The 14351-nt window shown below is 41.2% G+C and overlaps 1 protein-coding gene across 3 annotated transcripts in view; it reads left to right on the top strand.

The window, feature by feature from the left end:
• Window positions 1-14351, top strand: part of SLC37A3 (solute carrier family 37 member 3) — a 48824-nt gene that overhangs the window by 24626 nt on the left and 9847 nt on the right. For all 3 annotated transcript variants that reach the window (XR_011559516.1, XM_070756323.1, XM_070756324.1), the window contains exons 10-13: window positions 1144-1285; window positions 3291-3392; window positions 6139-6186; window positions 8673-8824. Coding sequence is in view for 2 of the 3 variants with exons in the window: in XM_070756323.1 (XP_070612424.1) it covers window positions 1144-1285; window positions 3291-3392; window positions 6139-6186; window positions 8673-8824 (444 nt within the window). In the remaining variant the exon portion in view is untranslated. The remainder of the gene's footprint in view (window positions 1-1143; window positions 1286-3290; window positions 3393-6138; window positions 6187-8672; window positions 8825-14351) is intronic.

Genomic DNA, 14351 nt, shown 5'->3' with positions numbered 1-14351 from the left:
GACAGCCTTCTGCCGCACGAATCCCAGCGACCGGTTAGGTCCCACAGAGTTGGCCTTCTCCGGGTCCCGTCGACTAAACAATGTCGTCTGGCGGGACCCAGGGGAAGACCCTTCTCTGTGGCGGCCTCGACCCTCTGGAACCAGCTCCCCCTGGAGATTAGAACTGCCCCCACCCCCCTTGCCTTTCGCAAAGTCCTTAAAACCCATCTCTGCCGTCAGGCATGGGGGAATTGAGACATCTCCCCCGGGCCTATACAGTTTATGCATGGTATGGTTGTGTGTATGTTTGCTTTTAATAATGGGGTTTTTAATGTTTTTTAAATTATTAGATTTGTTGTACATTGTTTTATTGTTGCTGTGAGCCGCCCCGAGTCTACGGAGAGGGGCGGCATACAAATCTAATAAATGAATGAATGAATGAATGTCAGGGAAATATCAAGGAATTTCAGAATGCTTTCCCTCTGGACATCCTGATGTTCTATAGCAGCGGTCCCCAAACTATGGCCCGCGGGCCGCATGCAGCCCACTGAGGCCATTTATCTGGCCTGCTGGTGAGTGACACAACACAGTGTTCCATCTAATTTTCTATGAATAAAATGCGGTATTTTGTTAGTAACTAACATCAATCATCAAAAAAGTTGCAAAAGTTTTTTTTCTAATTTTGTCATCCAGTTACATTCATTTTCTTTTAATTAAATTCCCTCCTTAATGTTCCTTCAAAAATTCCCTCCTTAATGTTCCTTCAATTATATTTCTAACTTATTAACCATTATGCCAAAGTGCTTCCTTCTTTCTTTACACATTTTTCTATAAGCCAAGAAAACCTACAATCGGATGTTAACAAAAGAAAATTACAAACAAAACATAAACATATATGAATTTCAGAATTCTTCCCCCCCTCTAAATAGTACATTCCCATTTTGTTTTTTACTTTAAAATAAGGTATGTGCAGTGTGCATAGGGATTTGTTCAGGGTTTTTTTTATAGTCCGGCCCTCCAACAGTCTGAGGGACAGTGAACTGGCCCCCTGTGTAAAAAGTTTGGGGACCCCTGCTCTGTAGAATTACAAAGCCATGCTTGCTCAGCTAGGATTGTTTTGATTCTAATAACTTTTCTTTTGGGATGGTATTTGTTTGTTTTCAGTATTCCTTGGCCTACGCTTGCCTGAAGCTAGTGAACTACTCCTTCTTCTTTTGGCTGCCCTTCTACCTCAGCAACAATTTTGGTTGGAAGGAGGCAGAAGCCGACCAGCTCTCAATCTGGTATGATGTTGGAGGCATTATAGGTATGACTATGAAGCAAAAGACACATTCTTGTTGCTGTTGCGTTTCATTTTCTCTTCGTTGTGGGATGTGGCAGGGTGTGGGTGAGAATTCTAGTTTGACACTAAGTAGACACCGCTTTTCTACCAATTAGTGACTGACAGGCAAAGTGATGATGGATGTAGTAGGCCAAAAGATCAGGAGGCTGTCAAATGTATTTGTTTATGAGAGTTTACCCTGCCTTTGTTATTTTATAAGTAATACAATTTACTTATAAATTTTACGTAAATTTACTTATAAATTTTACGTAAATTTACTTAGTAAATTTACGTAATACTCCTTCCTCACACTTCATAACAGCAATCCTATAAAGTGGGTGGACTGAAAGTGATTAGCCCAGGGGTAGGCAAAGTTGGCTCTTCTATGACTTGTGGACTTCAACTCCCAGAATTCCTAAGCCAATCATGCAAGCTCAGGAAAAGTGGTGGGTGAACCCAACGGTGTTCGGGTTCGGCGAGTTCATGCAAAGTTTGGCTGAACCCGAACGGTCCGTGGTGTCCAAGCTCCGCCCCCGGAATCCCATCGTTTTTTATTTTTAGTGATTTTTATTTTTACGAAAAAGGATGCCGCAGCGGTGCCACAAGCAAAGGGAGGTCCTTTCATGTAAATGGGCTTTCATGCCTATGTATCACAGTATCCTGGTTTCTAGGCCATATCTTAACCACTATACCAAACTGGTGCTATCACAATCTAGTTGCCTACAGCAGCTTCCACAAACCTGGGCCCTCCCCCATCTTTAACTTCCATAATTCTTAGCAGTAATGGTGCTTTTCTGGACTATCTGGAAAATTTAAGTCTCACTTTGGAGAAAACCAAAATGGGAAAAAGATGGTTAAGAACAGGAGTCACCAACCCTTTGGACCTCAGGGACCACTAAATTCATAATTTTAAATCCTGCAGACCACTAATACAAACTTTTTCCTGATCATAATTTTTTTATTTTTTCTCCAACACAAAGTTAAAAACAATACATAGTTTCCAAAACACAAAGTCCAGCTTATTGTTTTTTTTTTCTTTTAACTTTGTAATCATTCAATGGAGGCTCTTATATCTCTTTCTTTCACAAAGTAACTGTAAAAACATATAATATCTTATATATATTCAAAAACCTCTTAAAATATAGCTTTTCTCTATGTAATATTAAAACATTATGATAACCTTAACATTAATCGCTGGTCATCAAATACACTTCTTATTTGAATCTTACAAATCTGTTAAGCTCATTATTCCAAAAAGAAATTCTAATACAAACTTTTTAAAAAAATAGTATTTAGTGCAATATAAAAAATACAAATAATTTTTCTGCGGACCACCAAAATTTTCTCATGGACCACCAGTGCTCCATTGACAATAGAGGGTTCCTACCAGTACAGTTGACGCCATTGTACTGGTAGCGAAAATGGAACTGTGCGTGCAGCTCTATGTCTCCAAGTGTGTGCATGTGTGCATCCGAGCAAGATTTTTCTTCTGCGCATGTGCAGGAAGCAAAAATCTTGCAAAGGAACCTGTGCGAGAGAGATTTCAGCCATTTTGCTTCTGCGCATGGGCGGAAGCAAAAAAATTTGCCAAAATCTAATGCACGTGCACATCCCCTTGCGAGATTTTGCTTCCTGTGCAAAATCTCGCTCGTACGTTCATGGATGCCTGAGACACAGTTGCGCATGCAATGCACCGGTAGTGGTGGGAGCGGCAACCTCCTCCTGTCCATGGGCCACTGGTTGGTGATCACTGGTTTAGAACAGTAGCTGAAAATCTTCCAGTCAACACAACGCATGAAAGACAGACAGCTAAATTTGTGCTTTTAAAAAAATATATCGATTAAAATTATGCTGCCTCCCATCTCACTATCCAATGATTCTGAGTTTGCTTCCAACATTGTAAAAACAGTAAAGTAAATAAATGCTGTGCATTTTTGGCTACAATGATTACATTCTGTTGTGATAGTCTTTATTCCTTTTATCTCTACAGGTGGTACCATCCAAGGTTTTATCTCTGATGTGCTACAGAAAAGAGCTCCTGTGTTAGCTATTAGCCTCATCTTAGCTATTGGATCTCTCTTTGGATACAGCCGTGAGTACTTTTCCTGGGCAATAGGTTTTGTGGCATGAGCTTGTACCTAGCCTACTTACCGTATTTTTCAGAGTATAAGACACACCTTTTTCCTCCCTAAAAGAGGCTGAAAATTTAGGTGTGTCTTATACTCTGTAGCTTTTTCGAAGCTTTTTCTTTAGCCCTAACAAGGCGCTAACAATCTTCCCAGCTTGCAGGCTTTTTTATTGTTTTATTTTTATTGTTATTCTCTTCTAAGAATGTTTTTTTTCAGCCCTAAGTCTTTGCAGGCTTTTTTTTCATTGCTACTTGCTCCGATTAAGGTTTTTTAAAGCCGTAACCAGGGGATAAAATTATGTGCTGAAGCTGACCAGACTAAGGACGCTAGCCAGATTATTATTATTATTTGTTAGATTTGTATGCCGCCCCTCTCTGAAGACTCTATAGTGGTTAAGGTATGTCCCAGATGAATACCTGGTAGGAAAACACTCCCCCGCCCCATTTTCCTCTCCAAAAACTAAGGTGGGTCTTATACTCCGAAAAATACGGTACCTTATGCACTAAATAGAGGGAGGCCCTGTTTTCTTTACTGTATTAAATCAGCAATTGAAATGGATTACCATCAACTCTACTTTTGAGTTTAATAATAATAATAATAATAATAATAATAATAATAATAATAATAATAATAATTTATTAGATTTGTATGCCGCCCCTCTCCGAAGAGATCACATTCTCAGCAACCTTTTAAAGTTTTTTTTTAACCAAGAAACCTGCCGAATAAGCTGGGCAGGTAAATCTCTTCTGCTTTCCTGCTTTCTGTCCTGCTTTCATTAGTGGTGAGCCAGAGAGACCCACAAACTGAGTGTTCCATTGTGTGCGGGAATGAACAGGAAAAAGAGAACATTCTTTTCCAGTAGAGGGCGCTATCTGCACTTGTGCAGATGTGCCTTTATTGGAGCATGCACAAAAAACCCCGCTCAATTGTTAGGGTAATCATGGCTTTGAAGTATCCCAAGCTTTAGTTGAAACCCATTGCTTCTATCATTTCACTGGAAACCCTATAATTTCTAGAATTGAGCTCCGGTAGGTTGCCCTCTTTGATTTATTTCTTTTGACTTCCGTTTTCTGGATGAAATCTCAAAATCTTTAAAATGTGATTTTTCAAAATCAAAATCTGGGTGAGAGCATCCAGCAAAAAAGCAAAGCTTGTTATTATTTTGAAATAATGTATCCCGGAGGTTTTGTAGAGACTCCCCAAGTCTGCTCTCCCTGATAAAGACATAGAAACATAGAAACATAGAAGACTGACGGCAGAAAAAGACCTCATGATACATCTAGTCTGCCCTTATACTATTTTTGTATTTTATCTTAGGGTGGATATATGTTTATCCCAGGCATGTTTAAATTCAGTTACTGTGGATTTATCTACCACGTCTGCTGGAAGTTTGTTCCAAGGATCTACTACTCTTTCAGTAAAATAATATTTTCTCATGTTGCTTTTGATCTTTCCCCCAACTAACTTCAGATTGTGTCCCCTTGTTCTTGTGTTCACTTTCCTATTAAAAACACTTCCCTCCTGAACCTTATTTAACCCTTTGACATATTTAAATGTTTTGATCATGTCCCTCCTTTTCCTTCTGTCCTCCAGACTATACAGATTGAGTTCATTAAGTCTTTACTGATACGTTTTATGCTTAAGACCTTCCAACATTCTTGTAGCCCGTCTTTGGACCCGTTCAATTTTGTCAATATCTTTTTGTAGTGAGGTCTCCAGAACTGAACACAGTATTTCCAAATGTGGTCTCACCAGTGCTCTATATAGCAGGATCACAATCTCCCTCTTCCTGCTTGTTATACCTCTAGCTATGCAGCCAAGCATCTTACTTGCTTTTCCTACCGCCCGACCACACTGCTCACCCATTTTGAGACTGTCAGAAATCACTACCCCTAAATCCTTCTCTTCTGAAGTTTTTGCTAACACAGAACTGCCAATACAGTACTCAGATTGAGGATTCCTTTTCCCCAAGTGCATTATTTTACATTTGGAAACATTAAACTGCAGTTTCCATTGCTTTGACCATTTATCTAGTAAAGCTAAATCATTTACCATATTACAGATGCCTCCAGGAATATCAATCCTCTTGCACACTTTAGAGTCATCGGCAAATAGGCAAACCTTGCCTACCAAACCTTCCCCTATGTCACTCACAAACATATTAAAAAGAATAGGACATTGAAATATTGCCTTAGCTGCAGCTTCCTTCACTCACTCTTGGCCGTATCGCTTGATTAGATCAGTTCTTGGCAAAACACTTTTGCTGAATTCTTGCTTTCAGTAAGGTTGGGAACAAGCAGTTCCCTTCCGTTTTGTAGGTCCATTCAGTCCAGCGTTCTTGGCTGCCTTGCTAAATGATGTTCTATTCCAGTTGAGGGGGATTCAAACAAATCAAAAGTTTTATTGATCCAAAATTACTCCAGCAATTCAACTATGGACCAAACTGAATACAGCTAATAATAGGATTCCTCTTGCCTTCCTCATCTTTCTCCCCTGGTTTTGAGAGGGAAAGATACTTAACCATCAGTGAAGGCAAAGTTAAAGAAACGCTCCGTTGCAGCAGAAGATTATGGCACCGCTAACATACCATGCCAATGCATAATCCCCAAAAGAGTCTTTTAGAATCAGCTTTTCAGCTCATCCTGAACTTTTTTTTAATCTGTTGTGGCAAAAAGAATTGTGACCTCTTTCTTTTCTTTGTTTCCACAGGTTCCCCAAATAACAAACCCGTCAATGCAGTTATCATGGCAATTACAGGTAAAAGATCAACATATTTTCAAGGACAGTCAAGAAGATCTGTTTTCATCATATCATATTTTGGCTTGTTTCAAGGTTTTGTTCCAGCCATGGTCTTTCTGGATTGTTGGTCTTTGCCTAGTGCAGTGATGGCAAACCTTTTTTTTTTTTTGCTGGGATGCCAAAAGGGCACATGCAGGCACAATAGTGCACCTGCCCACACCAATAATGCAATGCCCTCCCGCTCATGCATGCATGCACAAAACCCCGCGCATGCGCACAGACCTCGCAGAAGCCTGTGGACTTCCGGTAGGCTGTTGTGCCATTTTTTGCCCTCCGCAGGCTTCAGAAAAGTCTCTGGAGCCTGTAGATGGCGAAAAACTGGCCCAATGGGAATAGTAGAAGTTCAGAAATGAACTTCCTCTAGCCCTGTTCTGCCATTTTTTGTCCTCCTCAGGCTTCAGGAAAGCCTCTGGAACCTGTAGATGGGGAAAAACGGGCCCAATGGGCCTACTAGAAGTTCAGAAATGAACTTCCTCTAGCCCTGTTCTGCCATTTTTTGCCCTCCCCAGGCTGCAGGAAAGCCTCTGGAACTTGTAGATGGGGAAAAACGGGCCCAATGGGGCCTACTAGAAGTTTGTAAATGAACTTCCTGTAGGCCCGTTGTGCAGTTTTTTTGCCCTCCCCAGGTTTCAGGAAAGCCTCTGGAACCTGTAGATCGGGAAAAACGGGCCCAATGGGCCTACTAGAAGTTTGTAAATGAACTTCCTGTAGGCCCATTGTGCAGTTTTTTGCCCTCCCTAGGCTTCAGGAAAACCACTGGAACCTATAAATAGGGGAAAATGGGCCCAATGGGCCTACTAGAAGTTTGGAAATGAACTTCCTGTAGGCTCATTGTGCCGTTTTCTGCCCTCCCCAGACTTCAGGAAAGCCTCTGGAAACTGTAGATGGGGAAAAACGGGCCCAATGGGCCAACTAGAAGTTCGGAAAGGAACTTCCTGTAGCCCTGTTATGCCATTTTTTGCCCTCCCCAGGCTTCAGGAAAACCTCTGGAACCTGTAGATCGGGAAAAATGGGCCCAATGAGCCTACTAGAAGTTTGGAAATGAACTAGCCCTGTTCTGCCATTTTTTGTCCTCCCCAGGCTTCAGAAAAGCCTCTGGAACCTATAGATGGGGAAAAACAGGCCCAATGGGCCTACTAGAAGTTTGGAAATGAACTTCCTGTAGGCCCGTTGTGCCGTTTTTCACCATCCACAGACTCCGGAGGCTTCCCTGAAGCCTGCGGAGGGCGAAAAATGGCCTCCCACCCGCCCTCTGGAAGGCGGAAAATCAGCATGAGCTGACATAGGGCATTGCCTTCTGTGCTGTCAGATATGGTTCCACTTGCCAGAAGTTCACCATCATGGTCCTAGTGTGATAGGCGAACCCAACCACTGTTATTTGTAACCCAGCAGATTTATAACAGCATGTTCTATAACCAAATGAGTTATTTGATAGTAAAATCATGGATATGAAGCAATCATTTAAAGTCTAGTCGGTTAACAAGATTCTAATGCCATAGCATTCAAGGAATACTGTAAATTTTGTTTTTCCTTCTTCCAGAAATTCACACTTAGCAGCTTTCAGAGATGGAAGCAAACACATATGTGGTTATATAATTTTCATTAAAAGGGGAAATATGACAAAAGAACAATTTATTTATTTATTTATTTATTTATTTATTTATTTATTTATTTATTTATTTATTTATTTATTTATTTATTTATTTATCAGATTTGTATGCCACCCCTCTCCGCAGACTCGGGGCGGCTCACAGCAATAACAATACAATGTAAACAAATCTAATATTTAAGTTAATTTAAAAAAAACCCCCAATTTAGAAACCAATCATACATACTAGCATACCATGCATAAATTTTATAAGCCTAGGGGGAGGGAAAATGTCAATTCCCCCATGCCTGACGACAGAGGTGGGTTTTAAGGAGTTTACGAAAGGCTAGGAGGGTGGGGGCAACTCTGATATCTGGGGGGAGTTGGTTCCAAAGGGTCGGGGCCGCCACAGAGAAGGCTCTTCCCCTGGGTCCTGCCAAACGACATTGTTTAGTTGACGGGTCCCGGAGAAGGCTCAAAAAATACTGCTCAAAAAAGTAAAGGGGACACTTAAACTACAGAATATAACTCCAAGTAAATCAAACTTCTGTGAAATCAAACTGTCCAGTTAGGAAGCCACACTGGTTGACAATCAGTTTCATTTTATGGTCAGCACATTCAACTTTGTGCAGAACAAAGTATTCAATGAGAATGTTTCCTTTGTTCAGATCTAGTGTGTGTTCGTTGAGTGTTCCCTTTATTTTTTTGAGCAGTGTATATTCATTGGGGAACGGCATTTTTGTTGATTTGAACCTGTGACTTGTTTTTAACTAACTTTTGGTCTCTGGATCCAAAAATAACCCGCCTCCTCCGTCGTCTCATTCTTCCCTGCATTTTCCTTTTCATTGTTTCATAGGCTTTTTTATTGGAGGCCCTTCCAATATGATCAGCTCGGCCATTTCTGCAGACCTGGGGCATCAGGACGCGATCAAAGGAAATAGTGAGGCTCTTGCAACCGTGACAGGGATTGTGGACGGCACTGGCAGTATCGGGGCCGCTGTGGGTCAGGTAAGACAGATCTGACAAGCAAGTGTTGGTGATGACCTATAAAGCCCTACATGGCATCGGGCCAGATTACTTATGGGACCACCTTCTGCCGCATGAATCCCAGCGACCGGTTAGAATAGAATAGAATTTTATTGGCCAAGTGTGATTGGACACACAAGGAATTTGTCTTGGTGCAAATGTAAAATAATGCACTTGGGGAAAAGGAATCCTAAATCTGAGTATTGCATTGGCAGTTCTGTGATAGCAAAAACTTCAGAAGAGAAGGATTTAGGGGTAGTGATTTCTGACAGTCTCAAAATGGGTGAGCAGTGTGGTCGGGCGGTAGGAAAGGCAAGCAGGATGCTTGGCTGCATAGCTAGAGGTATAACAAGCAGGAAGAGGGAGATTGTGATCCCCTTATATAGAGCGCTGGTGAGACCACATTTGGAGTACTGTACTGTGTTCAGTTCTGGAGACCTCACCTACAAAAAGATATTGACAAAATTGAACGGGTCCAAAGACGGGCTACAAGAATGGTGGAAGGTCTTAAGTATAAAACGTATCAGGAAAGACTTAATGAACTCAATCTGTATAGTCTGGAAGATAGAAGGAAAAGGGGGGACATGATCGAAACATTTAAATATGTTAAAGGGTTAAATAGGGTTCAGGAGGGAAGTGTTTTTAACAGGAAAGTGAACACAAGAACAAGGGGACACAATCTGAAGTTAGTTGGGGGAAAGATCAAAGGCAACATGAGAAAATATTATTTTACTGAAAGAGTAGTACATCCTTGGAACAAACTTCCAGCAGACGTGGTTGGTAAATCCACAGTAACCGAATTTAAACATGCCTGGGATAAACATATATCCATTGTAAGATAAAATACAGGAAATAGTAAAAGGGCAGACTAGATGGACCATGGGGTCTTTTTCTGCCGTCAGTCTTCTATGTTTCTATGTTTCTATATGCTCTCAGTGTACATAAAATAAAATATACATTTGTCAAGAATCATGTGGTACGACACTTAATGATCGTCATAGGGGTCAAATAAGCAATGAAGAAGCAATATTAATAAAAATCTTAGGATATAAGCAAGAAGTTACAGTCATACAGTCAACATGGGAGGAAATGGGTGATAGGAATGATGAGAAAAACTAGTAGAATAGAAGTGCAGATTTAGTAGAAAGTCTGACAGTGTTGAGTGAATTATTTGTTTAGTAGAGTGATGGCGTTCGGAAAAAAACTGTTCTTGTGTCTAGTTGTCTTGGTGTGCAGTGCTCTGTAGCAATGTTTTGAGGGTAGGAGTTGAAACAGTTTGTGTCCAGGATGTGAGGGGTCAGTAAATATTTTCTCACAGAGTTGGCCTTCTCCGATTCTCGTTGACCAGACAATGACGTCTGGCAGGGCCCAGGAGAAGAGCATTCTTTGTGGTGGCCCCGGCCCTCTGGTTTCAGCTCCTTCCAGATATTCGCACTGCCCCTACCCTCCTCGCCTTTCTCAAGAGCCTCAAAATTCATTTATATCGCCAGGCATGGGGCAATTAGATCAAGCCCCCTTCCTCTGTTTATGAGATGTAATGTGTGGTTGTGAATGAATTGGCTGACTGATTTTATTATATATGGGATTTTAGTAGTAATTTTTAATTAATTAGATTTGTTGTGTTGTTTTTGAATCCTGTGAGCCGCCCTGAGTCTTCGGAGAAGGGCGGCATACAAATCTAATTATTATTATTATTATTATTATTATTATTATTATTATTATTATTATTATTAATAATTGTTCTGCCGCACTCTTTGGTAGAAGCCTCCCTAAAATTCAAGGATACAAATTTCAGACAAACACACGTTTGAAAATTCAAAACAACGTTCTTTATCACAAAATTCAAAATAAACTAAGCACTCTTTTTGTATTGCAAAGTGCACTCGTCCCAAAACAACCGGGTAGTCTGTACAATTTCCCTTAAGCAGTCATTAAGTACTTAGTTAGCAGCTGTGAAGAAACTTCACACCCCTTCTTCCAACGAAGTGAGACATACACACACACATGTTGCTCTTCTTTGGTTTCAAAGGCATGAAAAATCAACAAAGTCCAGAAAACAGCAACACACGATTCCTGAAGAACTGCGATCAGATACTCTTCCACAATGGCCAAACCCACACGCTGCTATTTATAGCAGCAGCCCTAATTACTGGAGCCCCACCCAAACACAGGTGGCCTCTCTTATCTCCTGTAATATGTCCTTACTTGGTCTCTTCTACGCATAATTCTGCGCTTGCGTGGGGCCAAGACGTCTTCATCCGAATCAATGTAAGATAATGGAGATAATTGACTGCCTGGGCTGTGTGCCAAGCCCCCCCTCTGTCGAGTCACTCCCACCTTCTTCTTCGTCCGAGGAAACTAAACTCTGAACTGACTCTGTCGGCAATAACACAGGCCTGTGACATGTTGAGGTTTCCCCTGCATCCACCTACACATTTCCTGGGGCAGGAGCTGGGCCAGAGCCAACCACAACAAATAATAATAATAATAATAATAATTATCGAGATCGTTGCAGCAATGAAAGAATTCATACAGCTGGTCCTTGAGGTACAGCCGTAATGAAGCCTGCTCATTCTGGTTGGAAGTGTTGATGGTCATAACCCCATCCCTGCGAGATTGACTCAATTTTTACAATCTATTTTTGTAGCGCTCATTAATCCAATCAGTATGGTCATTAAGTGAATCTGCAAGAGTTAATCAAATGTGGCGATCATTAAATATACGCATTGTTTGGCTAGGGGCCATTTTGGCTGAAACAAAGTACCGTATTTTTTTTCGGACTATAAGACGCATCGTTGTATAAGATGCACCAAGATTTCAAAGACGTAAGTAAGAAAAAAAAATTGTCCTCCTTGCTCTTAGGAGCACTCTACAAGCCTCCCAAACCCTCTGTGCAACCCATTTTTGGCAAAAAGACCCATTTTTCACCCTTTTTTTTTTTGCAAAAAATGGGGCAGGCAGAGGGTTTAGGAAGCCTGCAGAAAGATTCTGGGTGCTGGAGGAAGGCAAAAACGCCCTCGTTTTTGCGATAAATGGCCCATCTCTCACCCATTTTTGCAAAAATGGGGTGAGCAGAGGTTTCGAGAGGCCTGCAGAATGCTCTCAACGGCTGGGGGAAGGCATAAATGCCACATTTTTTTTCAAAAAAACAGCCCGTTTTTCTCTCGTTTTGGGGGGTTTTTTTGCAAAAATTGTGTTTTTGCCTTCCCCCAGTCACCAAGAGCCCCCTGAAGCCTGGGGACAGCGACAAACAGCCCAACGAGCCTACTGAAGTCCGGAGGCTTCAGTGAGACCTGTGCACATGTGCGGGGCGACCAGCACAGGGAGGTTGTACACATGCACATAGGGGGGAGGGCACTGCATTATGGGTGTGGGCACATTTGCGCACGCTTTTAGCACCCGAGCCAAAAGAGGTTGCCATCACTGCAATAGACCAAACTGGCTCTCTTTTACTTCCCTTTCATCTTTCCATCCTATTAAAGGTATGTGTGGGTGTGGGTGTGATGGGAGGATGATGCACAAGGAGAGACAACTTTGTATATCTAGCCATGTTCCTGGAGGAGATGTAAATAATGTCACTTCCTACTCTATTTCCACGCTTACGGCTTTCCTTACTCATCTCTGTGTCACCTAGAAAAAGAGCATCCTGCAGGGGGAAGGAAGAGCCCAGGGCAGTGATTATAAATAGAATTAAAACCAACCAGCCTCTCCTCAAAATTTATAATTTTATAATATTAATAATAATTTTTTTAAAAATCAATTTTTCAGTAGTAATGTCCTCAGCCAGTTCCAACTCCTGCTTGTTTCTTTTAAAGGCATCTTAGCAAATGCAAAGTGACACAATTCACAAGTCATTTTTCTGTTATGTAGATAGGAGATGAAGCTACTTAAAACAAAAAACGTATGGTCTGTTGAATAAGCGTCCGGCTTCATCCAAAATATAAAGCGGTGATGCATGAATTCACGCATGATATGAAACCAAGGACAAGCAAGTTCCCCCATGGTTTCGTGCTTTGTGAAGAAAATCAGTGTGTGTAGAATTATATCCCAAGGTAGTAGGCCCGTCCAGGTTGCCGGCCCCAATTTTGATGTCATTTTCTACACTGGCCAAGCAAATCAGAATAGAATGGAATGGAATGGAATAGAATTCTTCATTGTGTTTCCTGACCTCTGTTGTATGATGAACTGGGTTGAATGTGTACGATTGTGTAGTTGGTGATTTTATGACACTGGCTATGTTTATTAATGGTTTTTAATTGACTTTTAAATTTTATTATTAGATTTGTAACGTATTGTACTATTGTTATGTTGTGAGCTGCCCCGAGTCTTCGGAGAGGGGCGGCATACAAATCTAATAAATTATTATTAAATTATTAATTATTATTATTATTTATTGGCCAAGTGTGATTGGACAAATAAGAAATTTGTCTTTGGCGCATATGATTTCAGTGTACGTGAAAGAAAAATATACATTTGTCAAGAATCATGAGGTACAACACTTAATGATTGTCATAGGGGTCAAATAAGCAATAAGGAAACAATCAATATTAATAAAAATCTTAAGGATACAAGCAACAATTTACAGTCATAAGTGAGAGAAAATGGCTGATAGGAATGATGAGGGGGAAAAAACTACTAGTAACAGTAGTTCAGACTTAGTAAATAGTTTGACAGTGTTGAGGGAATTATTTGTTTAGCAGAGTGATGGCGCTCGGGAAAAACTGTTCTTGTGTTTAGTTGTCTTGGTGTGAAGTGCTCTATAGCGTTGTTTTGAGGGTAGGAGATGAAACAGTTTATGACCAGGATGTGAAGGGTCAGTAAATATTTTCCCCGCCCTCTTTTTGACTCGTGCAGTATACAGGTCCTCAATGGAAGGCAGGTTGGCAGCAATTGTTTTTTCTGCAGTTCTGATTCTCCTCTGAAGTCTGTGTCTATTTTATTTTATTTATTTATTATTAGAGTTGAAAGGGACCCTACAGGTCATCAAGTTCAACCCCCTGCCTGAGCAGGAAATCCTACATCACTCCAGCCAAATGGCAGTCCAATCTCCTCTTGAAAATGTCCAAAGTTGGGGAGTCCACAACCTCCGCTGGCAGGCCGTTCCACTGGTTGATCGCTCTCACTGTCAGGAAATTCTTCCTTATCTCCAGGTTGAATCTTTCCTTGGTCAGTTTCCAACCGTTGTTTCTCGTCCGACTCTCTGGTGCCCTGGAAAATAGTGTGCCCCTCTCCTCTCCGTGGCAACCCCTTAAGTATCTATATATAGCTATCATGTCCCCCCTAGCCCTTTGTTTTACTAGACTATCCATGCCCAGTTCCAGCAACCTTTCCTCGTATGGCCTGGTCTCTAGTCCCATTATCATTTTAGTTGCTCTTTTCTGCACCCTTTCCAGAGTCTCTATATCTCTTTTGAAGTGTGGTGACCAGAACTGGATGCAATACTCCAGGTGTGGTCTGACCAGGGCCTTATAGAGTGGTATTATTACCTCTCTGGTCTTGGAGTGTATCC

The sequence above is a fragment of the Erythrolamprus reginae genome, chromosome 6, assembly GCF_031021105.1.
Source record: "Erythrolamprus reginae isolate rEryReg1 chromosome 6, rEryReg1.hap1, whole genome shotgun sequence".
NCBI lineage: Eukaryota > Metazoa > Chordata > Lepidosauria > Squamata > Dipsadidae > Erythrolamprus > Erythrolamprus reginae.
Note: the sequence above shows the minus strand (reverse complement) of the source record. Positions and strands in the feature narration are given on the sequence as shown.